The sequence below is a fragment of the Falco punctatus genome, assembly GCF_963210335.1.
Source record: "Falco punctatus genome assembly, chromosome: 13".
Lineage (NCBI taxonomy): Eukaryota > Metazoa > Chordata > Aves > Falconiformes > Falconidae > Falco > Falco punctatus.
In genome coordinates, this window is record NC_137593.1 from 6,228,049 (window position 1) to 6,254,390 (window position 26,342).

General features: G+C 49.5%; 1 protein-coding gene across 4 annotated transcripts in view; it reads right to left on the bottom strand.

Annotated features, from left to right (window-relative positions):
* The window catches only part of TNIK (TRAF2 and NCK interacting kinase), a 162,972-nt gene extending 137,661 nt beyond the window's left edge, over positions 1–25,311 (bottom strand). For 2 of the 4 annotated variants that reach the window (XM_080410541.1, XM_080410538.1), the window contains exon 1: positions 24,959–25,310. In XM_080410541.1, the coding sequence (XP_080266667.1) occupies positions 24,959–25,015 (57 nt within the window). In that variant the 5' untranslated portion in view covers positions 25,016–25,310. Of the gene's footprint in view, positions 1–24,958 lie in introns of all 4 variants that reach the window. The other 2 variants (XM_080410540.1, XM_080410539.1) reach the window with 2 other exon arrangements.
* Positions 25,312–26,342: the final 1,031 nt, after the last annotated feature.

A 26,342-nucleotide genomic window follows, 5' to 3' on the forward strand; every position in this document is an offset into this window, starting at 1 on the left:
ATCCAAGAGGGATACGCGCGGTCAGTGAGGCTGCAACCCTCCTGCTACAGCAGCCACCTCCTCCCACACCATGGACTGCCTTCATAAGCACTACTGTATTATTATTTTTTTAAACCAAAAACATCTGGACTAAATAACAAGCCCACAAATACAAAGGAAATAATTGAGGCAATCTGTTAGTTTAGGAGAAGATGCACCGTTAAAAACGGGGGGTGGGGAGGCGTGGGGAACAGCATTTAAGACAGACCCACAAATAAATTTTAGCTCTACATCACCTTCATGCAGAAAAGTATTTGTATGGTTGCAGTAGCACCAGGACTCTGCGGAGAGCCCTTACACCCCCAAGGTGGGGTCCCTCCCTCCTCCCTGCCAGCCTGCCCGAACGACGGAGGGGAGCAGAAACGCAGGAGAGGCAAAACCCAGCGCCAGCCGGGGATGTGTTCAGGAGACCCCGACACCCACATGCTGCAGCGAGGCAGGGCTGATTTCAGACCACATTAGCTCTAACCACCAGAAATGACAACCTCGTCCTGGGTCCGTGGGGGCCAGCAGCACCCACTGCCCCATGCCAGCCAGCTCCAGAAGGGTGGGCAGGGCAGGGGCAGGCAGGGGTTGCAGAGCTGCAGGGATGCCAATGGACATTTGCTCATCACCTACTACCAGCTATTCCCATTTTTAGACTTGCAGTGATGCACAGCTTGACCATTTCCTGCTAAGGAAAGAAAAAAGCTTATTTTTAGTTTGGAAAGAGTAAGCCTTCTGGGGCGGTATGGGCTCAGCACCCTGTTCCCAGAAGAGCCCAGCTGGAGCTTTCTCTGTAGGAAGGTGCAACCGGCCCTGGCACGGCCACTCGCCCGCCACCGCACACAAAGCCTCCTTGAGGAGGATGAGTTACTCAGTACTTGTGCCAGAAGACAACTCGAGTGAACTCAGGCATGTGGCTCTTCATAAAGCAACAGAAAAACACTCAACAAGTGGATCTTTCAGTTGCTCATGGGATGGGAAACGTTTTACACAGTGGCACCCATGCAAGGGCTGCGCAGACCCAGTGGTCCTCCGTCCAGGGGCAGGCTGGCACTCGAGCTCTCCCGTGCCGGGATCTGATCTGGCTCCCACAGCTGGAGCCAGGACAGGCTCAAATTCAAGTGGGAAATTATTATGCTCCTCACTCACCTCCCGGGAAAATCAATGGTACTAAAGTCTCAGTGGCTAAAACCAGTCTGAGACATAGAACAAGGCAAGAGCATCATCTTTCTCAGCAATATCGGGGGGGGGGGGGGGGGGAGGAAGAAAAAAAGAGTCCACTTTATTTCAATAAATACTGTATTTCAAACTGCTGCATTATCAGAAAAGGGACTTCTGTATGTGGATGATAAAGCAGGATGTATCCAAATTTCAGCAACAAAACAGGCATCCCTTTTGAAGGACTTATCGGCATCGAGCACGCAGCAGCAGGGCTCACAGCAGCACGCTCCTGGTTAAAACCCACTCAGCTCTGCCCAACCCAGACCCCACAGGACTAAAGCTGAAAGATGTCCTCACCTAAACCATGACGTTTCAGTAAGTCCAAGGAACAAAAGAGCCAACACTTTGCTCGAGGAGACTATTTAGAGAGTAAATGTACTCTCTTCGCTGTGAGGGTGGGAGGCGCTGGCCCAGGCTGCCCAGAGCAGCTGTGGGTGCCCCGTCCCTGGCAGGGCTCAAGGCCAGGCTGGATGGGGCTGGGGGCAACCTGGGCTGGGGGGAGGTGGCCCTGCCCAGGGCAGGGGGTTGGAACTCTGTGATCTTTAAGGTCCCTTCCAACCCAAACCAGTCTGTGATTCTATGAATATCCATATCCAGAGGTAAGTCAGCTAAGGGTTGGGGGCCGCAGGTGTGTATCGGTGCCGGCTATGGTGATCACTGAGTTCGCGGATCACCAGTTACCTGTCCTTAAACACAACCATGCAGATGTCCAAACACAAGAAGCATTTATACACAGCCTGTACACCAAACTTGCTTGTTTTCCTTGAAGGAGCCTCATTTTTCCCCCTTCTAGCCCATGCAAAACGTATGTAACAAAGCATTACATGGGGAGACAGTGGAGAGATGTGCGGGGGGGAACTGAGGGGCACACCAATTAAACTACGATTGCTGTGAATGCACGGGAGAGGAAATGAGAGATCAGAGCCTCTCTAATCATCGTGCACTTAGTCCCCCAGTTCTCAGCAACTAATGACAACTTCCAGCCAAAAATCACGGAGATAACCAGTCATTAAGCAAATGTTATAACCCTAGAGAAAGGAAAATGCACTGCATAACTGGAGGCAGCACACAGTTATGGGTCAGTAACAGAGGAGCATCCCCAGGCACTGGTTAGCTAAAGGCACTAAGAGAGCAGGTTTTTTAATCTCCGTTAAGAATAAAGCCTGTGCAACTAATGTTCCCAAACATCAGGATTTTATGAGCCTCTGCCTTACAGCTCCATAATAAAACAGCCTCAACAGGAGATCCCATTAAACTGATCAGGCATCCTCAAGAACCAAGGCAGGCTTACAAAGCCATTTACTCATGACCCTCAGTACTAGACCCAGCGAGCTCTGTCTGCATGCAGATGCCTCTGCTTAGACAAGCCCTGGCAGTCACAAGGAAAGATTCTGGCACCGGGAAGCACCAAAGGGTCATTCTTCCCCAAACAGTTGGATCCTGTAAATTAACGGCAATGCCACGGCACGCAGACAGCCAGGAGAACTGTAATCCCACCCAGCATCACACAGCTTGGCATGATGGCAAGGGGCAGCACTCCCAACACAAGAGGTTGTCTTGTGATGTAGCGTATGTACTCAACTGCCTGGAGAAAGTAGAGTCTTCTAACTCCACCAGCCTCCAACCAGAAGAAGATCATTCATTCAAAGCATGAGAAAGGCTTCACGAAGAATGCTGGAGAGACAGAAAAGCCCTTCAGCAGTACAGTTCGATACTTAAAATTGTCATCAGGGTCATATATTTCTGGTCATGCAAAACATCTCTATGAGGAACGAGTATAAGAATCAAGCCTTTAGTTCACATACTATATACTGGCCCAGATTTTGTTTCCCAAGGCCAAACACCCGAGCTGGGCCACACTCTGTGAAGCCATCCTTCATGTTAGCAAAGTCAGGAGTTCTGTAGACAGCCGGGCATATCTCCCAAGCTTCAGGACCCAAGTAATCTCAAGCCCTACAAAGTCAACGGCTATTCCTTCTGAAGACACATCAGCTCACTCATTTTGCCATACTTTTTACATCGGCTTCTACAGCAAAAACTGAAGCGCTCATATGATTTAAAAAAAAAACCAAAAAACAAGGTCCACACCGCCTTGGGGAAGCTACCCCAAATGGCAAATAGTTCAAAGAAAAATGGAGTGGTTTGAAGAGTACTTGAAGACACAGTTGCTTTTTAATAAATCAACTAGTTGTCTCCATCTCTAAGGCACTTCTAGTTAACAGCCCCATGAGTCATACGAAGATGGACCGCACAAGCCAGGAGAGGATTGCTAATGTAACTGCAGACAACAGCAAGCAAAGCAGGAAGGCAGAGGCCAAGACAATGGAATACTAACCAAATCACTGGGAACTTCCAGAAACAGAGGCTGGGGGCATTACCTTTTTGAGCTTCAAACGCTACCTTTCCTTCACACATACATAGCCCTAAGCCTGCCCATTAATTAAAGCAGTGCAAAAAACCTCAAGAGGCTGCACAGGTATTTTTGAGATATTCTGCTTCAGGTATAAGCCAAGTAACGAAGCAGAACCACGCTGGACTACTGGGTGCTATTCAGCCCTCACAGGGATTGCTTAATCTCACGTCTTCTCCTAGCTTTGGTACTCTTCCCCTCTTTCGCCCACCCATCCAGAGACTCACAAGACAAGCTATCATCAATGCCATCTACCACTGCACCTCCTGCCTACTCAAGCAATACAAGCTGCTCTACTTGGAAGAGTAATAAGGAACTTGCTGAGGGTTTTGTTTTCATTTTGAAGAAGCAGTTTGTCCTCCCTCACCCCCAAACACCCAGCTCTGTATCTTAAACGAAGATGTTCAAGAAACAACACTCTTATACAACATAAGAAAAACTGTTGTCAAGGCTAAGTTATTAACAGAAGAAAAATTTCTCCACTTGACAGCTGAGAGAAGCCTGTTTACAAATCTATTCGAACCATTCGTCTTCAGCATATCACAAGGAGCTGTTCCTCCAGCCCCTACTGAGAGCCACTTCTGTGCTCCTCTGCCCATCTCCTCTTCCTAAACCGCAAATCAGCTGCCCTGGGTCTCCAACACTCCTCTCCCTAGCCTCTTGTTGCAATGAGGCTCCCGTCACCAAACATGCATCTCTTTCCCACCCAAAATGTGAAGACCTGCCAACAGCTGGCAGCAGAAAAATTAAATAATAACCAGCCACCACATTGGGCTTTTCAGTCAATGAAGCTAGATTACTTTTTCAACTATTACCTGTTCAATTTAAGACACAAGTGTGGATTTGTAGCTGCCACCCAGCAAACATATAGCCAACACCACTACTGAGGGAAGGAAAGTAAAACATCCCCCACGCAGACAGGCAGTCCAGTCCCACTTGGTCCTGCCGAGGCCAAGCCACTGAAGCTACAATATATTGACTATTCCAGATCTCCTGCTCGCAGACGAGCACTTGCACACACAAAACTAGAGTTCTTCTGGTTTAGTTGCTCCTTCCTACCACGTCAATAGAAAAAGCAGCCATTATGTACACTCTCCACAAATATGAAACATGGGAGCTCCAAGGCACTAAAGAGCATGTGCAGACCTGGAAGCAAAGATTTCCTAAACCAAGATGATGTATTTGTACCACTGCAGACAGAGGGTCCCACAGCCCAAGATGCAGCAGTGACACCAGGAGAGGACAACAATGACTACACTGACAAATATAAAGCTAACCTTCACCCAACAGGGTAGGCTGAAGCAGCCCAGCCTAAGGAAGCGCCATCCACAAGCTACACATGCTCATCGAAAAAAGAAGGGTCCAAGCCTCCTCTCCATTCCTTCAAAAGCCTGACCTAAGAACCACTAGCAACAAGGCGACTCCATCTCATCCTGATGTGACTTAACCACGAGGCAATGAGTTTTGACTTGAAGCTAATAAAGATCAACATCTGGCCTCCACGAGTCTCACCACAGTAAGAAGATGCAGGCTGAGATATTCAACGATCCTTAAGACAACCCTTCAAATGAAGCTGGATTCCCTCCAAATCAGACAACCCTCTCTCATTTTTAAACCTCTACAGCACATCCCATAGATTGCCAGGACAGATTCCACAAATTGTTTGCAGCTGTATGATAAGCCCTCCTTCCAGTTCACAGAAGGCTGTTCATCTAGAAGAGCTAGAAGTCAATCAGCCCAGAAGCACCAGCAAAAGCACTACTGCTAAGTGAACCCCGAGGTTTTCAGTGCCGTGTTAGATGAATGCAGCCTCAGTACAAATCAGCCACTTCAACACACGTCTAATTCAAGCACACAACTTCAACAGGAGAATCTATAAAAGACTTGGCTAAGCTCAGTGTCTCTAAAAAGCTGCAGTGCCAATTATAAATCGTATCTATAGTCCCCAGAAGATCTAAAGTCACTGCTAGTATTGTACCACACTTCTTTGGATGCAGACATCAATTAGAGCACAGCAGCTGGACACTCTCCTCACTGTAAGTCACTTATCTGCAGTTTCAGACCAATAAGATATTATTCCTAAATGTTTAGATCTCATCCCTCTGAGAAATAAAGAGCCTCACCTCAGCCAGCAAACGTTTGCATCAAGCTGAAATTACTACCTACTAGTAAATGCTGTCAAAGGTTTGTGGGGTCTCAGAGGAGTTGGTTTAATTACTTACCAAAGCAGCTGCTTCGGGAACTACAGCCTCTTAACATCCCACTCTTAGAGGCACGCTTTGAAAAGGAAGGTTGATGCCAAGCTCACACCAAAACCAGAGAGCCCTCTCTTGCACGCAGGCAAAAATTCAGACGCCAACTGCAGGTCACATTCGTGGTGTTGGCTGTGGATGCCTGTAGGTGTGACAGCCCCGAAGCCAGCTTGCCTCTTTCCAAGCCACTGCCACTTGGGAAGAAGTAAGCCACCCGAGATTGCCTCTGTCAAGAAAGGACAGCCTTGCTGCTTCCTTGTCGGGAGAGTTGCAGCCAGAGGAATGTCTTAAAATGGGAGAGCATCTCACTTCCAGATGCATATAGAAGAAAAAAGAAGGGAAAAAAAAAAAAAGAAGAAAAAAATAGGCAAAGCAATCTTTAAGTGATTGCCATTACCTTTTAACATTTTGTTGAAAACAAGACAGAGTCCCTATATGTGTGTCTGGAGAAACATCACCTCCCTACTGGATTCAGTTGAGTTTTTCTCACACCAGTCCAATTTTCACAGATTATCTGAAGGTGGAGTTATCGGCTGGTTTGGTGCTTTCTGAAGAGCTTACCCACAGCCCGCACTTGTCATCAGCTCCTCACTTGGCTCTGCAAGCGGTGGTTAGCAGGAGAGGATCAGGAAACTCTCTGGTAGCAATATTTCCCAAAAAAGGACATTTCATAGAGCATATCACACCAAATTATTGAGCATTCAACTAGCTGCCAACCTCTGCAAGATAAGACTGTAAAAAACCCCACAACTATATTCAATAAGCTCCCCAAACCATGCACTATGAACAGGTCTTTACATGAATTGTCTTGACAAAACAGCAAATTTATTTAAAAGAATACCAAATACATGTTAATTGGCATGTCTTGTATCTGGAAAGACCTTTCGCACCCAAGAGTTAACAAGTTGTAGGGCAGGGGGAGGGAAGGCTTCTCACCTTTTTCCTACATTTCACAGGCTGCCTCCCGAAATGCCAGACTCGGCAGGGAGGCTGGAGGTTTGGTCTCGACAGACGCTGACTGAAGCTGGGGGGAAACAAGGTCCCACAGCAAAAAGCAAGCTCCTGCCTGATGCATGCCAACAAGATGGCCTGAAAGTCAGGGACAATCCACAGTTGCTAAAGTGATCTGCAAGAATTTTTGTCAGGTCGTAAAGAATTTCCCGTAGCAAGACTTCTATGTTTCTTGGTGGCTTCTTAACATTGTGAAACACTCCTGTAAATTCAGGGAGATGCTTTTTATTTCATATCCCAGTGCCGCAAATTACTAAACTCAGGGTGGGGGGCGAGGCCTATTTAGTTAGTTCATTTGATATATGCATCAGAATAGCACTTGGCTAAGGCTGAGCAGAGGGACCTTCCTCACACAGGCAGCCCAGGAAGATCTGCTGGTTTTGCTTTGCCAGTCACCATGATGCCCTGTAAATCCAGCCACCACCTTTTGCTTTACGAGATCAGTTGAGCTCCCCGTCACATTACAGCCCCTGACACCTCCCTGCTTTGGGAGCTCTTTGCTAGCTCTGCTCCCTGGAGCCAGCTGTGACATTATCTGGCCTCTGCGTAGCAAAATGCTCTTTGCTAGAGCTCCAGGGTTTTTATTAGCTCACACAAGCAGGCTGGAAACATTAACACAACATGCACATAGCAGCAAAACAAGTCTTGTAAGACCACAGGCACCAGCCCGCTGAAGACCAGTATGAAATAGGAAAATAAAGCACACGGCAGAGCCCATACTACTTGGATTTTCATCAGAGAAATCCCACCTGACAGCAGACCAAGCCCTCCTGCAGGCACACCGTGCCCCAGGAGCCCCGCATGCGCCAGCTGCCCACAGTCCTTCCCCATTCTCAGGCATGGGGTCAGCTCTTCAGGTCCACCTTCTCCAACCCAACAGAGACAAGGGCACATCCCCAAGCAGGTTCTGACCCTCAGTCGTAAGTGGTGAGATTAATCATGTGGGTGTAGGGATGGGAAACATTTGTAACTGTTTCTAAATCAATTGCTGTTATTGTTATTTGATTTGCTACACTCTCTGGTGCTAGACTTTATTTTAGAAAACTATGAACATATCAGATTAATCAACTTAAAATAAATGAGCTTGATTTATTTATTTCTGCTGTATCTACTCCTCTTTAAGCTTGGCAAGTCACTGCATTCTTTCCATCCTGTGAAATAAAAAGAATGGGGGGTTTGCTTTATTAATTTAAAGGAACCTCTACAAAGCTTAGCAGTTCTGCAAGTTTAAATCGCAGCAAAGGTATGTTGTGAAGGAGGACAAGCGCAAGGCTGGAGCTGGTTTCCATATGCTGCAGATGCCGGCTCTGCACTGGGAGCCTACCAGGAGAGTCTCACCACACAGCCCTAGCAAATCAGATCCATTCCCCAGCATTTTAGACCTCCAGACAGCTGAAAGATACCCTACCACACAGCAAAGCCTGATGAGCAAACACAACAAGGGCCATCCCAGTGCAAGACACCCACTCCCAGCCACAATTCTTGCAGAAAAGTCCTGCCAGCAAGGCACAAGTTTAATCTCCTCTACCCAGATTTTGCCATTTCTGAATTCTCTGGAAGTTGGGTCAGCATCCTTCCCCCCCTCCTAATCTGCCCTCAGCTTTAGCAATGCAGCAGTGCCTCTGCCAGCAAACTAAAAAGAAAAGCCCTCGCCTACATTATGCTGAAGAAAATTAATCTTGTGTTCCACAGAATATTAAGTGGATTACATCTAGAGCCTCCAAGGAGAAAAATGTTGATTTCCATGTATCTTGTGCTATTATTCACTCCTATTAGTTTTTCTACCAGCCTAACGTTAGTCATAATAATTTCCCGTTACTTAGTACAGAGCAAAACTGGCTCAACAGACCAAGCAATGAGAGCAAGAGTGGGACCTCTCAGTTGCCCCAAAGAAGATCAAACCACTATGGCACTGTTGCTGCACAGAACAACGTTCAAGGTGAAGAACAAAGCCAGCTTTCCCCACCCCCCCACCCCCCTTTTTTGACAGCTTCATGGCAGGATCACCCTTGCACATCAATGCCTCCTTGTAAAGATAACAGAATAGCACAGATCCTTTAGAAGAAAATTGCTAACATCACTTGAAATGTGCCATTAAATGAGATACAGCAAACATGCTGACATGGACATTTCTGGCCCCTGGGGAATCACAGGGGTGAGAAGGAACAACCCAGCCCACACCAATAAATACTCGAGGTGCCTGATCTCACACCAGAAGGGAGCTTCAATCCCGCCCCCCCCCCGAATGGGAACAACACCTCCCAAGGGTGATCCTCAACATGCATGGGAGCACCAGCTCTGCACCTGCAGGCACTGCAGCCACCACCACCACCACCCCCCCCCCCATAACACCCTCACCAGCACCATTCAAACCATTGCAAAGTGCCACCAGCTGCCTTACTAGAGTTTTACACTTTCTTTGCAGAGGTGTTAATGACTCTAAAAAAGCACAACACTCAGATAAGCAGCTTTAATACCATTTAAATGCTTACCATTAGGAGAAACTGAGAGAGCTTGCAAGGCCAGACTCTCAGAGGGCGGCATATCCATTGAAGCTGCTGCTCATGTGAGAGGAGTGTAAATTACTCAGCACGGAGTAAGCAAGATCAAAGCCGCTCCAAAAAGATGCAACCCACTGACAGTGATGCAAACTCAGCCCAAGCTTCTCTGAGTATTTCACAAGCAGGCTGATGAGTTTAAAAGGCAAAAAAACATTTTGATGATGCTGCACAAAGTAAGGAAGGAAAGGAAAAGAAGCCTCAGGACATGTGCTTCTTTTTCTAGACACGATACACAACCAGAAAACTCAACCCTGGCCTGACGCACGGAGAGATTCATACTTCCCATTGACATCTCACTGGTCTCTGCAGGGAAGGGTAACACCTCAGCTGCAATTCCCAGCTCCAGCCCCTTTTTTATAGTTCCTAGAATATTTCTACACAGCAAACGTCAGAGCTGATAAGGAAAGCCTTATCGGACGAAGTAACTTACAGCTTCCCACGTGGGCAAGACAAAGAGCTAATGGCTACAGGAGCAGATAAGGATGCTCATAACCAGAAATCAAATCCATGCAAGAGTTTCAGCAATACATTGTCTCAGAAAGTAAAACAAATAGCGTAACAAACTCTGCCAGGCCACCCTAAATCCTCAGAGCTGTCTGCAGCACCCACACGACAGCATCACCTCATCCCACCTAGCAGACCCAGCTGGCCCATCACCACCTCTCCTGGGCAGAAGGGAGGGCAGCTGCAGCAGTTTTATTGAAAGCCAGCTGCGGTGCGTGCTCAGCTGAGCTCCGGTCCACTTTACAGCCCCAGGCTACAGCGAGGAAGACAAATTACTATAAGACCAACATGCCCTTGTAATCCTTTCCTCCTCTGAAGACCTGATGTATTGGAAAGGAATATTATGCTGGGAACCCAGTTCAGCTATCGGTGTTTCCCCAGACTGCAAGTGCTCTAAAGCCAGAACGGACTTTTCCATCAGGGTGACACTGAATACTGTGCTACTACAATTCACACGGTAAGAAAATTTACAGTTCTGCAACTGCATCCATCAGGAGCCCCAACATTCAGATGAAGGTAACCCTGTTGCCTTTAGCGTCTATCCCAGACCCCAAACCAACTCTCCAGTGCCAAGTCTCACCGTTGCCGGAGCTCCAGACTGTTCAGTAATATTCATGGCAGACTGCTGGCGGTATGTTCACACCTTGGGTTCCCCCTATCACTGCCACCGAAACACAGATGCAGGATGTGATCCTCACCACTGAGTCCTTCCAAGGACTCTAACCTGTTGAGTATTACCTCCTCATTTACCTCCTGAAAATTGACACATGCAAGTTATTTCCCTTCCCTCATGTCCCAAACCTCATTCTGTGTTGGCAAGTATACAAGAAAAGCATTTATTCAAAGGAATTTGCTCATCAAGTCTTGCAGACACCAAACCCAAAGATTATCTAATCTTAGAAAAGCATAGTTTAATGGCAACAGCACAGGATAAAGGCCAGAGGGTTTGACTTCTACTCTCAACTCCTGCCAGGGCTGCATTGCCTGTAAGTGAATCTTAGAGAAGATGCTTGACCCCTCCTCACCTTTATTTCCCCTGCTCTAGCATTCCTTTCCTCACAGGGGATCTTATCTATAAACTCCTCATTAGCATCTGAAAAGAGTTACGCATCTCCAGATGTGTACCTAAAGCAAAGCATGAAAGAGTGGAGAAGCAGCGCTGGTCATGGAGCCTGGAGACATCCTCTTCAGTGTATTCAGGCAAACTGAACCACATCTGTGCTTAGAGAAACATTTTAATTCTTTTCCTCTACAGGGAAGAAAAAACTCAACAGTTTCTTTCTTCTTGAGAAAGCTCAGAGGAAAGATTAAATTCTGGGTCTCTGTAAGTCAAGGAAATAATGCAAGATTCTTCCAACAAAGCATCAAGAGAACCCACCACGTTGAGCTCGTCACCTGTGAATTACCCACAGGCAACACCACCACAGAAGAGGATACCCTTCCCCCTCCCACCCCGGCTCTATATGCCGCTGAGTGGCAGAACTGGACTGATAGAAGAAAAGCTAGAAATCTACTCTCACTGTCCTACAAAAGCTGGATGCCGCGGTGGGGAAAATCCAGACCCACACAGATGCTCCGACAGAGAAAACCAGAGCTCAGCTCACGGGGCCTCGCTTACCGCACAGCTCCTGGCAAAGCAGCCTTTGGCTGGGGCATGCCAAGCACTCCTGGTGGGGTGCAGAACGGGCTTCTTTTGGGGTCAAAGAGAAGCTTCTAGTTGGAAAACTGAATATCAACAAGCAAGGTAGTATTTCAGCTATTTTGGCGAAGAAGGAGGTTACCCCGTCTGGACCTGTTGCCATCTTTCCCAGTTGCCTCAGCTAACCTTGTAGGCAGATCGCATTGACCGCATCAGGGCCAGCAACAGCCACGGCACCAGCTGGGACTGCTCCAGTAGAGCAAGACCTTTGCTCCTACAATTACTCTACAAACCTCCTGCTTCTTCCTGACTGGCAAAAGACAGTGCACTGAAGGGCAGAAGGTTTGTCCACCGTGGTCTAGCCACATGGACCAGAAAAGTCTCGGAGGAGCAGCTGGCCCAAGAATTTGAAGAGGGAAAAAAAAACAACCCCCCAAAAAAAAGCTCAGGTCTGTTTAAAAGAGAAGAGAAATGTCCTATTGTTCCATAATTAACGGAAAGCAGAAGAGGTTTTATGGTCTTATTGAGAAACAGAGGGTAAGCATTAGAAAGCACATTTCAGTACTTCATGATCACAAGGTGAGCTGCTTGCATAATACTAAAAGAACATAAATGCTGATATCACAAGATAGTAATGAAACCTGGGTTTTAAATGCTTAATAACAACAACACAGTAATTAAGTCTCATAGGTGATTTTTTCTTCTCCCCTTAATCGCAAAGCAGATACTGCAACCTTCAATCGAGGCATGACCCTGGCAAGGTGCACACGACAGATGCCCCCTGTTCCCACCACCTCGCAGCACCTGGGACCCCCCCAACCCCCCAGCCTCACCACCAATCACAGGGCTTCTTCAGACCTGCCCCAGGGACGGTTTCAAGATCACACCAAGGGAGAGGCTGTGAACCTACAAGGAGCTGGAGAACAGAAGAATAAACCTGAGTCACTGCACTTTGCAAGTTAACTGCTAAATCCTGAACAAGCTGCTCAGCCTTCCTCCCCGATGGTTTCTGACATGAGCACATGCTCTCATGAATTGCTCCAGTGTGACCAGGACACACAGTCTCCCCTACAAGACACACAATATAGAGCAGCAAAATGTCATGAAAATCAAGGGCAAATGAACATAGAAGACAGTCCCTCCCCCTAACACCACTTCTATTTTTAGGTAGCCAGATTAGCTTGGAGCAGTTTTACTCGTTTCTGATAATGAGCAGGGCTCTTGCATCTTCTCTCGAGGACATTTCCTCTGAGTAGGCACTGTGCTTTACACCAGCAGCACGGAAGAGGTCATGTCAACTGGCAAAAACAAAACCACAACTTATTGTGAAAGGGTCTTGAGAAAGCAACTCCAGCTTTGAACTCATGCCCCCATCTCCCTTGTCAACCATACTACTTCATTTTTTGGGGGGGTACAGTCTGTCCACCTACAAGGCATCTCTCCCTTTGAAGCACATGATAAAGCCTTTGCCTATTCAAAAGTGTAATGCTTTGACTCCACCTGCTTCTCAAAGGCTGTGAGATGGTACACCTTGGAAGCGCAGGTCTCCACGTAAAGGGCACTTGGCCTTCCCAGGTCTGAACACGTGTAAGACGTGATGGAGAGGCAGCCCAGCCACCCTTCAGCCTGTACTGCTCCACCCCAACACAGGAACCCTAACTCCACTCGTGGCAAACAAGCTATGGTCCTCTCAGGACACCCCCACTGCTAAGAGCCGGTCTGGAGATCGCCCCCGGAGGAGCTGGCACCCAGGATCCAGCTGCTCAGTGAAAACCAAAAGCACTGGTTTGCTCTAACAAGGAGCAAAACCCCTCCTTACTGTGGGTCCCCTCTGGTGCTGAAGCTGACAACGATGGCAAGTAAGGCATGACAAGAGCTCCCCAGAGCTGCCACAGCAGCAGGGCCGCTGCGGTAGGAACTTGCTCAAGAAAATGATAATCATCAAAGGAGCAAGACAAAATGAAGATGCACAGAAGATCTGGCTCCCACTGTGCTGGCAGTTGCTTTCCGGGAAGAGCTGTTCCTCCACCCCTCAGAGATCTATTCCTAAGGTACTATACACCGACTTTCTGCAATGCGACCCTTGTACATTCAATGTCCTTTGGTTGCTTCAGATTGCCTTGACAGCAATATCTGGGTGCAAAGCTTTCCTCCTTCAGGTCCACCCCTTGTCATCTCCTCAAGCCTCAGCCTCTCTCCACAGCCCTTCACCACCATCCTCCTATCTCCCTGAGGGCCACGCTGGTACTGCGTAAGGCAGCAGGACCTGGCAGTCTGGTCTGGACTGCAAACAGGTCAGGTCCAGAGGGCAAGACACACCTTGAAGCCAATGGCAGAGGTGAGGGATGGTGCAGGTAGAGAGCTTCTCACCCATGAGAGGTGAGAAAACGAGAGCACGGCTGAAGCTGCCCAGGGATCTCCAGCTGTTGTGGTGCATCACTCTGGGAAGAAAGAACGCATGGCCTCATGTATTTACTGCCAATTTTTCTTCTGAATTTTCAATAAACTCTATGGAGTCTTCTATTTGTTCTTTGGATTATGATCTTTCAGGAAGGCCTTTTTTCCATGCTTCTCAACAATTATGAGATCTAGAAAAAAACTACCACCCTCTCAAGTTAACTTCTGGTGTCAGGACTCTACAGGATTGTATGACCACAGACAAAATCATCAGGCTTTTGAAAGTTAGAAACCCTTTCCCAGGAGCAAGATGCCCCTCTGCTGTACCTTCGTGTTGTCCCATTGCTACATTAAGGGACAGAGAAAAGCGTGCCTAAAGCGCAGGGTCCCAGGCTGAGCCCAGGAGCTAGTCCCTCTATCGCTTCTTGGAGAGCTCCTGCCCCTGGTCACGAGCATCTTTGCACCAGGCTCTTGCTTTCTTCTGTGGATTGCAAAACCTAATCTATTGAGGGGAAAAAACTAGTCCAATACAAGGAAGCATTTAAGGCAGCTGGTAGATGATTAACAAGTACGTGCTCAAATCAATTACAGGAGCACCACAGGTTCCTTATGGCCATAAAAAGCTTCTCATCCTGCACCCATTTGGCAGACATCAGAGGCAAGGAGTTCACGGACACATTGTGCCTGGCCAAGCCCTCACTGCAGGCATGACATGGCCACAAACAGTTAGCTCTTCACCTCCCACTCCCCCAGCCCCAGGCTCCTAACTGCGGGTCTTCAGCTGGCACCACAGGGACCTTCCCATGGAGGATCTCGTTCCTACCTTCCTTGCTGGGCAGCCTTTGCAGAGATGGCCATGGCTTTCCATGCTCACCGCACAACTGAGCGCCCACCCACCTCCCTCCCACCAGCAGGCACTTGCCCTCCGGCCAGCTGGGCAGTTTGGCAGGAAGGAGAGTTATCAGGGTCCCCACTACATCAATACAGAGGGCAGGGGAGGAGAGGTACAAAGCGTGTCCTGTGGCTCTTTTAAACCAAGGCTAAAGAAGAAGAAGCATTTCTACCCAGGGCCTTTGCCTTTTCATGCTAGAGTCCCCCAGAGGCAAATAAAGGTGCTTCAGTGCTCTTAAGTATCAGCTATTTTTAGACAACAATATCCTGAACGCCCTTCTTCATCCTGACTTTTGTATTGCACAATGAAGAAGTTACCGGGACTTGGCACTTTCTCCTTAACAGGCCATCATTAACAAGTGACTCATATTATATTGCAGCATGAGTCATCCTGGCAGAGGTCACCATCGTAAGTGACAACTAGTCTTCAATTATTTCCTTCAAGTTGAATTAAAGGCATATTGTTATGCTAATTTTACATCTGCTCTAGCCTAGCTCTCCATCCACTATCTCCAGAGGAACCTGGGATTTCACCTCACAGCCCAGACTGCCTCTGGAAGAGCTTTTCCACCATGGTGTAGTAACATGTTGTCACAAAACACGAGCATGCCAGCGGGAAGTCTTCTGGATGGGTTTTCAGTTATGGCACCTAATAGCTAAAGTAGCTTTCCATCCCTCCTCCCGCTGCTGCTCCAGAGACACAACCAGCTGCTGTCCCTGCCACCCTCCTGCTCTGTTCATACTTTATTGTGACCATTTTCCAAGGATCTGGGGCTTGCCCAGTGCGCAAACACAACCACCTTTGGGCTGCCACACCACAGCGTTGCCTCCAAGAGCAGGGGCAAAGCCCTGCCCCCAAAACAAACAAACAAAAAACCCACCCCACACCAAAAAACCACCAAGAGCTTCAAACTATGCCCAGTGACACACAACTACTGAAAAAAAAACCCTATTACAATCACGAGCAGGGTGGCTAGAAAAGGAGGCATTTCCAGCCACATCCCATTTCATAGCCAAGCAGCCCCACGTTCCAACAGGAGCCCAGCCTCCCCGCTCCGGTCCTGCTCCCTTTACTCGCCCATCACAGCTCCCCAACCAGGGAACCAGGAGAAGACGGCATCCCTGCCAGGGCAGGGCACAGTCACCGCACGGCACTTGGCGCAGGGAACATGGTTTTTGCCCATTAGGAAACACGGCCATTACCAGCCCGGTCACCAGCAGAGCACTCTGTTTATATTTATAGCAGTCACACACAGTCACGCTGGCTGCAAGGTTCACTTTGGAGAGCATTTGTAAACTGCTCTCACCACTGGAATCCCATTTAGCTATTACGGCCTCTCCAGCCATAGTAACACACCGATCCCCACAGAACAGCAACAGAAGAGCAGAGTCATCACACTATTTACTGAAGCCAATCAATACGTAAAGGCTGAAGATTTATTGCGTTGAAGACAGCCTGTCTGCATAGCCAGAAAATGCATTTAAAACCCTTTCAATTTGGTTGCCTTGCCCTCTGGTCTTGCTCCAAGAATACAGTTTCCTTGCACACCCATCTTTCTTTCCTCCCAAAATAGTAGCATCCACAGACACACGCGAGAGCTCCACCTCCCCCCCCCCCCTTCCCCCAAACACCTACCGTGAGTATTCATACACCAAAACCTTAATTTCAAGGACTGTAATCCTTCCTTTCCAGCCAGGTTTCAGGTGTGATAACATGTCTATGGCTAATTCAACATCTCCCATGTGAGTGGCTTGGAAAAATTTTGGCCTGTGTTTTGAAGAAGGTCTATGTACCAGGTACAGGGTGTGTCATTCATAGGCACACGAGCCCACCATGCTGTCCAACTCCACTCAGGATGGCTAGATCTGTGCTTATTTTTTTTATACCTGGATATATGTTGTGTGCATATTATTATTTATATATATAAAAAATAAAAGAACTTCGTAGGTGTCCCCCACAGAGCACACAGCATATCTGACTTGCTGTGTTTTGGGGGTGACCACCTGCGAAGGTGAGATACCACCTGGCATCATGACTAGTGAGCCACAGCCAGGGACATCCTATGAACTGCCCCATAAAAAGCTTCTCTGGTTTCACCTCGGTTCATGCTTTGGGGAGCAGAAGCACGGCAGTCAATAACCAGCAGGCTTAGTGCTCCAGGAGCACCGACGTTAGAGGGACCACCGGCTACTGGGTAGACGCAGTTGTTTTGGTCACCGTATCAGCTGTATGGCCCACACTGTAATACACCTAAGAAAGATGGCAGCGAGGCAGGGAGATCTGTACCTTCGCTTTTGCCAGTTTATCTCAAAAATCACACTAGGCTTTTATGCTTGTGTACAAAAGAGAAAGGAAGAGGCAAATATATACTGATTTACAGGGAGATTTCTATTGTTGCCTGGACATCAAACAGCACCCAATTAGTCCTGCAAGGATCTGACCCACAAATTACAAAAATGCATGCCTCCAAAGCTTTGATCTCTTGTATTCCTGTACCATGCTACAGTGGTTATTAGACACATTTTATTAGATTCAAGCTGTGCGATCTCTTCCTCGGCAAAGGCTCTACCGCCTCCAATGCATCCCGAAGTCTCCATCCAGCAGATTAAGGGCATGGTCCCAAACAGTCACTTCTGTCATGCACTAAACATATGACTCAGCTGGCAGTAGGCTTTTTCCTGCTGAGTTTCAAAATTAGGAGCGAAGAGAATTTTTAAAAGAAGGGGGGGAAGTGTCAGCCACCCAAATTAAATTTTTGATTCTTTGTCAGTTTAGAGGGGAACATAGACTCTAGCCAATATCCCTGGCTTCTAAGAAGCGTTGCTTTCAGAACAATTTATTTCATTTTGCACTCTGAAATGCCATTGCCGGAGGAAGCAAGCAAAAACTGTAACAAAAGGTTTCACGCACTCTGAAGCTGAAAACCACACGTGCACTCACATGAACAGAAACACATCCACCCACCTTCGCTGCAGCGACAGCACTTAAAACCGAGGGGATGTTAAGCTCACATTGCTAAGGCTTTACTCAGAAGAGCAACTCACTGTTCACAGCCCGCTGCACAAACGAAGCGGCCACTGCGCTTGCCAGAGGCCACAGTTGTTTTCAGCCTGAGCGCGTATGTGTAGGATGGATGGGACCGTGTCAACCGCTCAGGTCTCGCTCCCTGGCGAGACGGTGGTGTTCACATGAAGCCATTAATATCTAATAGGGTTTCTGTAGCAGATGAGAGTTGGTTACCTGCAGCAACGTGCACGCCTTGTGCTGCGCTCGGGGTAGCTGGGCAGCTGAGCACGGGGCAGGACACGCTGTTTGCTCACCTAGCATGGAAGGAGGTAAATGTCGGTTCTCAGCTACGCAAGACGCATCTGGATACTCCAGTGCTGCCTGCCCAATTACAATCATCCGTCATTTACTACCAACACACAACCTTGAACTTCTGGCAAGCACTGCAGAAAATTAACATGGAAAAGCAACACTCTCGATCAAAGGGGAGGAAGGTTTTCTGATTTGCCATTACAAAATCAAGTCAGGCATGCAGAGAGATACAACTGAGTTCTGACTAAACGGCTTATCGCCGTTTCTCTGACCTTGGTGGCTTCTCCTTTCCTTCCACCAACAAGCTACTGCAGGAGCACCCCAGGGCTGGGGCCCTACGTGCTGAGCATCCTTGGCCCTCTGCAGGAAGGGGATGCTCAGCCCCCCCACAGGTTCCTCTTGAAACCCCTGTGGAGGGGGAATGCAGAGAGAGGGGGAGTCCCTGGCTCCCAAGGACTGTGTTCCTTAGACAATCCTCCTTTAGAAATCACAAGCAATTTACATGGAGAACATCAAATCTCACTGACAAACTGTCTTACTGAGCCCAGAGCATGCAGCCGGTCAGTTTCAATGTGCAGCCCAGGTTCAAAGTGACAATAAGAAACAGGAGGAGGGGAATGGAAATCTAAGCTACTGGCTTTGTAAGTGGGAAATGCCACCCCTCATTTAATGGAGCTATCAACGACTTAGGCTAGTGGGTTTTGACCCACCGCCTGCTTTAATGGCTGCATGAAAGGTAACAAAGAAGATGCCTGAGCATCAGTAAACAGAAACCTCCTGTGATGGAGGCTCTACACTTCCTATGGGCAAGCAGGGCACCTGCAGAGCAGCCAGAGCCAAAACTGCCACCAGCAGGGAGGAAGAGTCAGCCAAAGCCCCAGGAGAGGGAATGGCACTGACCCAGTACAGCTCTGCTGTGGGTTTGTGCCTTACCCCACAACGCTCCTGGTCTCTTCTGCAGGTGGCAGCCAGGGGAAAATGGTGTGTATGTTTCCTGGCTATCCCCGGGTGAGAAGCTGCCTTCAGGAGGTAGGTCCTGAACCCTCAACACCATCCTCCCCACCCTAAAGACACAACAGCTTTTACCGATGCTGCTCCTCCACACCACGCACCCTTTTGCCTGTTGGTAGCTTCTTACCGGGGAAAGGACGGGAAATCTAACAGGATTCTCCCCATTTATATTTGTGGCATGAAGAAATGAGACAGGGATCAATAGTCTGTCCTTGGAGTGCAGGTCAGAGGCAGAGAACTCCCACTGGTGTCTGTCATTACCCTTGCAAAGTGACTGGGGGTGCATTAGACTGAGTCAGGCAAGGGTCTGCAGAGAGCGGCTCAGAGCTGGAGCCCAGGAGGCGATAGCAGCTCTCGTGTGACCTGGCCCCACATGAATGATGACTTCCAAGGACACCTCTTCCTTAGCTGGGTAACTTATTTGTGGAGATTTACATAAAGATCAAATGGAAACTGTTTCCCTCCTCACCCCATGGAAACTGTACCACTACATCTACTAGGGCCTGGCAGCTAAAACTGCCTTCACACAGCAAGGATAAAACTTCTCCTTTTAGCAGTATAACTACTTCTTGCATGGATTAAAAATCAGACACTTTATTTTAAATAATGTACACCAATCAAATACTCTTTGCTGCTCCAAACCTCAATTCAACAAAACGTTTCTGCTCAAACTTCAACCTCCCCAAACACATGTTTTGCTATAAATTCACTCCAAATTATTCATTTTTATGGCTGACCAGCACAGGAACACTAATGAGAACAGAGACTCTTCCTGCCTTTAAAAACACCATGCACTTTCATGTGGTGGAAGATCTCCAAAGACAAGAAAGAGTAACCACAGCACCAGTGCTGAAGGACACATGGAGAACTACAGAAGAGCAGCATCTGGGCTGCACAACTCCAAAAGGTGAAAACCAAAAAAATAATCAATGATGCAGAAGGATTAGATAGAAGACAGCCTTGTTTCTGTGGTAACTTTTTATAAGCACACATACAAGAATATATATGCATGTGCAAAAGATAAACGTTTGCACCACCATCAGCACTCCTGGCTCAAGGAATGGAAGCGAGATGCAGAAAAAAGGCTTAGAATTGGACACTGTCATCCCTTTGGGATGCTTCAAACACCAGTATTGTGCTGCCAAGGTTTTACAGTTTAAAAACAAACAAAAAAAAGGCTCAAAAATATACAGAGTACATGGACACAGTCATGGTCCACAGCTTACACATGCACTGAATAACACTGAAAGAGGACTGATAAAGTCCCTGATGGAAGACTCCAGAGAGCATCTGTCCTAAGAAATTGCGGGTATATATAATTATTTGTTGAAGATACGTCCCAAATTTTGCATGGTAGCATATCATGTAAAACACAGAGCAAATAAATAAGCTTTTTGTGTCTTTTTTTAATCTACAGAAGTAATCTCTAGTCAAATTCGTTCCTCTTTCTGTTTAGAAAGAGGGTGACCTTCACAAAAGCTGCCCAAATTCTGTTGAGCTACAGAGGTTTTTTTAAAGGTGCTGGAAGAAGAAACCTAACATAATGCTGCCAGGATAATGCTCCTGAGTGATGGCCTGCAGTGCTTACTCCCCATTAGAACTTCTCCTAAATCTTTAATGATGCTGAAATATGCCATAAACTGATCAAGTTCTGGAAACAGACGATGCCAGCACGTTTGTTTGAGTTTTGTGTTTGGGGTTTAGAGTTTTTTTCCTTTTTTTTTTTTAATATAAGAGCTTTTATCTTCATTGACAGTGATCAACTAATGCAAACAAATGGCCACTGAAACTTCACTTCTATACAAAGCAAAGCTAGAATAGTGACATTTTTGGGTTTGATCCAATTCCTCCCAGCAACAGCTAATACCCACCGGCTCCTTAATTCTATGCTGTCTCCTCTCCAAGCCTGAGCATTAAAGGGCAGGCGTTTCCAAAACAACTAACGATTTTAGGATCCACTTTCCAGAGAGTGCACGGTCAGCGCTTTCCTCAAGTAAATAACAAAAGCTTGGGTTTTGTTAACGAGTTTAAAACAAAACCAACATCCAGGTACATGAAGAAAACAATCACTTCTTTCCCAAAAAGTCTCTTTTTAAATTCCCAGGCTTGCAGGAAACCCTCAGCCAAGCTGTACAACCCAGGTGAGCCTTGCAAGCCCCCAGCCTTCAGCTGGGACCCAAGCCCAGGGCAAGCCCCTTGCCAAGCAGACAAGAAGCAGCTGTGAGCAGGGGGGTTTGCTTGCCCCAAGCCGGTCCCACCCCGCAGGTTTTATCAGCTCCCTGAGAAAGGCTTTCCTCCCAGAGAGCTTTTATCACCTCCCACACACCTTGCAAAGCACTGCAAATGAATCCAGCTGTGGCAGCTACTGCAGAAGAGCCCACTGCCACCACTGGTACATCAGCCAGAGGCCCAGCCCTGCAGATGGATGCAGCAGAGGAAAAGCTATTGACCTGAATATTTTAGAAGGATCAAGGCCACTGCCTTCAGCAAGATATGACAGGCTCTTGCATTTGCCGAGACAAAAAAAAAAAAAAAAAAAAAAAAAGTGGTGTAAAAAAACCCCAAAACCCAACCCCATCTTTCTACTTCTCTCCTATTGGGATCAGCTGTGCATTTACCACCAGAGAGCATGGCCCACTGCATCCCTTCCCACACTCACTCTCATTTTACTGCAAAATCTGCTTCTCAAATGTGCCCGTCAACAGCCTGTGCAAATCCCCGTGTTAATCATTATTCTGCTAATAGTGCTGCCAGGTCATTCGGCTATTAAACATGCTGAGTGGACTAGCAAAAATACCTCTTTGCCCGTACAAAAGAACATTATAATGTAGTTTATCTTATCCCCTTGTCAGTATAATATGCAGCACTACCTGTTCAATGGCCTCATCATTTTAAAATTGCAGTTTTCTGCAACATTAACAATACTCATTATCAGCACCACCACCAGGTCTCTATTTTAAGAATATATCTGATGTCCACGGCTTCACCCTGCCCTTTCCTTGCACGCTGAGCCCTCTGCACCGACATGGGGACACCTGGGTACCATGGCAATGAGCACGGTGCACAATGATGGATAGAAACGTGTCGCAAAGAAGGCAGGAGCCAGCCCCAAGTGTGCTTACTCGATGCACCAGGCCATGCATTTTAATCAGAATTCAGTGCTTTGTTCCTGGCCCAGCACATGCACTGCTGCGGTGGAGCTCGACTACGTAGCCAAGATAAACTAGTGTGGCAAAACCCGAAGCGCCTGCTACCTCCTATGTTACCTCTCAGCCCAGGTCTACAAATCCTACCCTGTAAGCTAGCGGGGAGAGGCAAGCTGAAAGGAATGATGGTGTGCAGGGTTCTGCTTGTGCCAAGCCATGCTCAGCCTTCAACAGCACGCTCTCATCCTGCAAATCCACCTTCCTCCCTTGTGACAGAGTAGGGAAGCCAAAGCAAAGGACAGAGTGAACTGGCAGTCAAAGGTCCACCGTTTCTACATACGTTCACTTGCTGTTCATAAAACCAGCCTTCTGGAATATTTCAGTGACTCAAACTTGGGAGATAAGTGGCCCAAGTGTTTCCTTTCCCCACTGCTAGGAACGAATCACCCCCTTTGCCAGATTTTGAGTCACTACCTGCTCCTAGCATTTCACACAGCCATCCCTCACCCCTTCAAACACGTAGGCACAAGAGCAACGTCTCCTCCATCCAGACTCATCTACAAACCCGCAGCAATGTGACACTTCTTTTCTAATAAATGGAATTTTGCAAGGCTTGAGGTATTACTCCTCCCTGCCATGTTTTGTGCTCAAGCAGCAAATTTACTATTGATTTCTGATTCAGACCCCATGGAATGATTCACGCTTCTTGCCCTTTCTGCTGAATTTATGACCTTTAACAATTATTCTAAGTGCTAAGAGAGCTTAGTTTAGAAGAAGATCTATTCCTTGGCAAATTAAGCTCCTATTCTTGCCTCACTTACAAACCAACACACCTCTCATCATTTACAGGAAAGCACCATAGCAGGTCTCTCCCCTTGGGAGGGGGCAGAGGTCCAAGTGACCAGACCACCGGGCTGCCCACAGGCAGGCAGGGGGAGGTGGGCAGCCCCGCTGCGGTCCCTGGGGTCCTGCCCAAGTGGCCACGGCTGGGCAGAGGGGGGCACACACCCAGGCACCCCCACCCCACTGTCAGTCGGGGTTTCAGGTCCCCTTGTCTCTGGTTTCCCTGATATGCCAGCACCGCAGACCAGGCGCTGCCGGTGGGTCTCAGGGGGAGGGAGGGAATGTACATTTCCTCCTAAAGCAAAAACAAAACCCTGACTGTATCTGGTGTGCATTGCTATTAAAAAGCCACAAACACAGGAAAAAAATCCCCTAAGCGTGTGTGGATACAATTTTAAAAAGACACGGTGCCCTAGTTCAGATGAACTTCCCAACACAGATGCTAAAAAGATAAAAATAAAAATCTGATTTTCAGGGGCTGGGGGAGAAGGAGGGGGGCCCCTTCCCCCAAAAAACAATACTGCCTTCCTGGATTAACTCCACTGGCTTCAGCAACCTCTCTCTCGCGGCACCTTCCACCAAAGAGAGGAAACAAGAGCTCCAGGTCTGTTTTTAAGCCGGATGGTTCCCCTGCTCCAATCCCATCTACACCGCGTATTGCTGAGCAATCATTTACACTATTAATCAACCAGAAACTCACCAGGAAGAAAGTAGGGCGAGCGAATAAAGATAGACTCCCTTTTTTTTTTTCTTGCACTGAAGCAAATAATATTTCTAAAAATACACTTGTGCAAATCTTCAGTGGATTCTGCTTAATTTTACTTATTTATCTATGCCAGCAGGTTGAGAGAAGCAGCCTCGCTGTTGCCTCCCGGATAAACGCTGCTTCTCTACATGACTCCCCGTGCTCGTCACCCACCAGCTGTTCTTATGACCAAAAGGATGAAGAAAATGGGAAAAAGAAGAAAGTCAGAGGAAAAATAGACCGGGGGTGACATCAGGCCACAGCCCACGCAGAGGCTGACACGTTTGACAAGCCCGACATTTCAAGGGTACATGACGAGCTTCATTTTCGGGGTGGGGGGGCGAGGAGGAGACCGAGCGAAGGGGCCCGGTGGGAGATGGATGGATGGGCTGCGGTGTCCGCGCCGTGCGGGGAAGCGGGGTCTGGGGGGTGGGGGTGGTGCAGCCCCACTCCCGCACCCCGATGGCCGGCTCCGCGCTCCCCATTCCCGTGTCCACGCGTGTCGCACGGTGCGTGCACGCAGCGCCCAGCCCCGCCGCCGCAGGGCCAGCCGGCTGCAGGGGACCGGCCCCGGCCACCGCCGGTGCCCGGAGGGGACGGGCTGCCCCAGCCGCGCCGCCGCCCGCACCCGCGCACACGCACCCGCGCACACACACCCGCGCACACACACCCGCGCACACACACACACCTGCGTACCCGCGGCCGCGCACGGGCGTGTGCGTACGGGGCCGTGCGCGCCGGCACACATGTGCAGCGGTGCATGCACACATGTGTACACACGGCTGCACGCATGCACGCGCACACGCTTATGCACCAGTACTGACATACGTGCGGGCGCACGGGCACATCCAGCCGCGCGCGCACACGCACACACACGCGTGCACACGCAGCCCCCCCCACCCCGCCCCGGGGATGAATGGACGGATGGGGGGGGTGGGGGGGGGCGCCTCTCCCGTACCCCCCCGAGCCGGCGGCGCGCCTCACCCGCAGCGCCGAGAGGTCGATCTCGTCCAGGCTCCGCGCCGGGGAGTCGCTCGCCATGTTTCCGCCGCCGGCCAGGCGGCCCCGCCGCCAGCGAGCGGGCAGTGGCGGCCGCCGCGGCGCTGGCGCTATTTAACGCCCCTCCTCATGCGGGGCGCCGGGAAGGAGAAGGCGCCGCCGCCGCCCCTGCCCTTCCGCCTGCAGCGCGGCTAGGGGCGGCCGCGGGCTGCCGGCAGGCAGGGCACGCCGCGGGCTGCGCCGGGATGGCGGCGGCGGCGGCGGCGCATCGCATCGCCGCCTCCCCGGCCGAGCGCGCCGCCGGAGCTGTCTGTCACGGCGCGGGGAGGGGGCGGCCGCGGCGCGGGGCGGGGGCGGCGCCGGGCCCCGCCGCCAGGGGGCGGGGGCGGGCGGGGGGCGGGCAGAGCCCTTCCCGCTCTGGGCCTCCGCGCTCGGGCCCGGCCCCGCAGCCCGCCCGGGGCCCGGTGTCAGCTCCGCGACCCTCCCTGAGGGACCGGGCCCGGCCCCGCAGGCAGAGCCCCTACCGCCCCGCAGCCCACCCTGAGGGCTCGTTCCCATCCTGGCCCAGCGACCCACCCTGAGGGCTCGGTCCCAGCCCCACAGCCCACCCTGGGGGCTCAGGCTTAGTCCCGCCACCCTCCACGAGGGATCGGTCCTGGCCCCACAGCCCACCCTGGGGGCCTGGTCACGTTGAGGGCTTGGTGCCAGCCCCACAGCCCATCCTGAGGCTTTGGTCCGCCACCCTCACCCTGTCGCCTGCCAGGGTGGGCTCCACCGCCTGCCTTCGCCATGGTCCCCATACCCACCGGGGTGTCGAGGCTTGGGGCTGGGGAAGCGCCTCGCAGCACGTGCCGCTTGCTCATGGCATCAGGACCCTCCGGAGGGCCGTGCGGACGGGGACTGAGGTGTGCCTGCCCAGGACAACACCTGTGAGAACTACGCTGCCTGTCCTGAGGCTTCCAGCCCTGGTGCACCTCATCGCAAAGCCCCACGCACAGGTTTATTTGGCACGTAGACCCCATGACAAACAGTGGGCAGACAAATCCAGGCTACCTAGATCCCTATCCCAGTGCCAGAGCTGTTGTGCCTGTCAGGTCTGGTGGGAAAAGTTGCCAAATCTCAGGTGCTAAGCCCAAATTCTGCCAGACTGGAGTACTGGGAAGCGCTAGGGCCTGGTCTTGCTTGGTGCCAGAGGAGCAGCCATCTGTCTGCTTCAGGCATCTCGGGATGCTCAGGTTGAGAAATGGCCTTTCTCTGGCTGGATCCAGATGTCGGATCTGGGTTTGTGACCTGTTCCCTCTGCTCTCGGGAGCCATGATAGCCCTATGGGCTCCCATGCTGTTCCTGAGTAAGAATAAGAGATTTACGC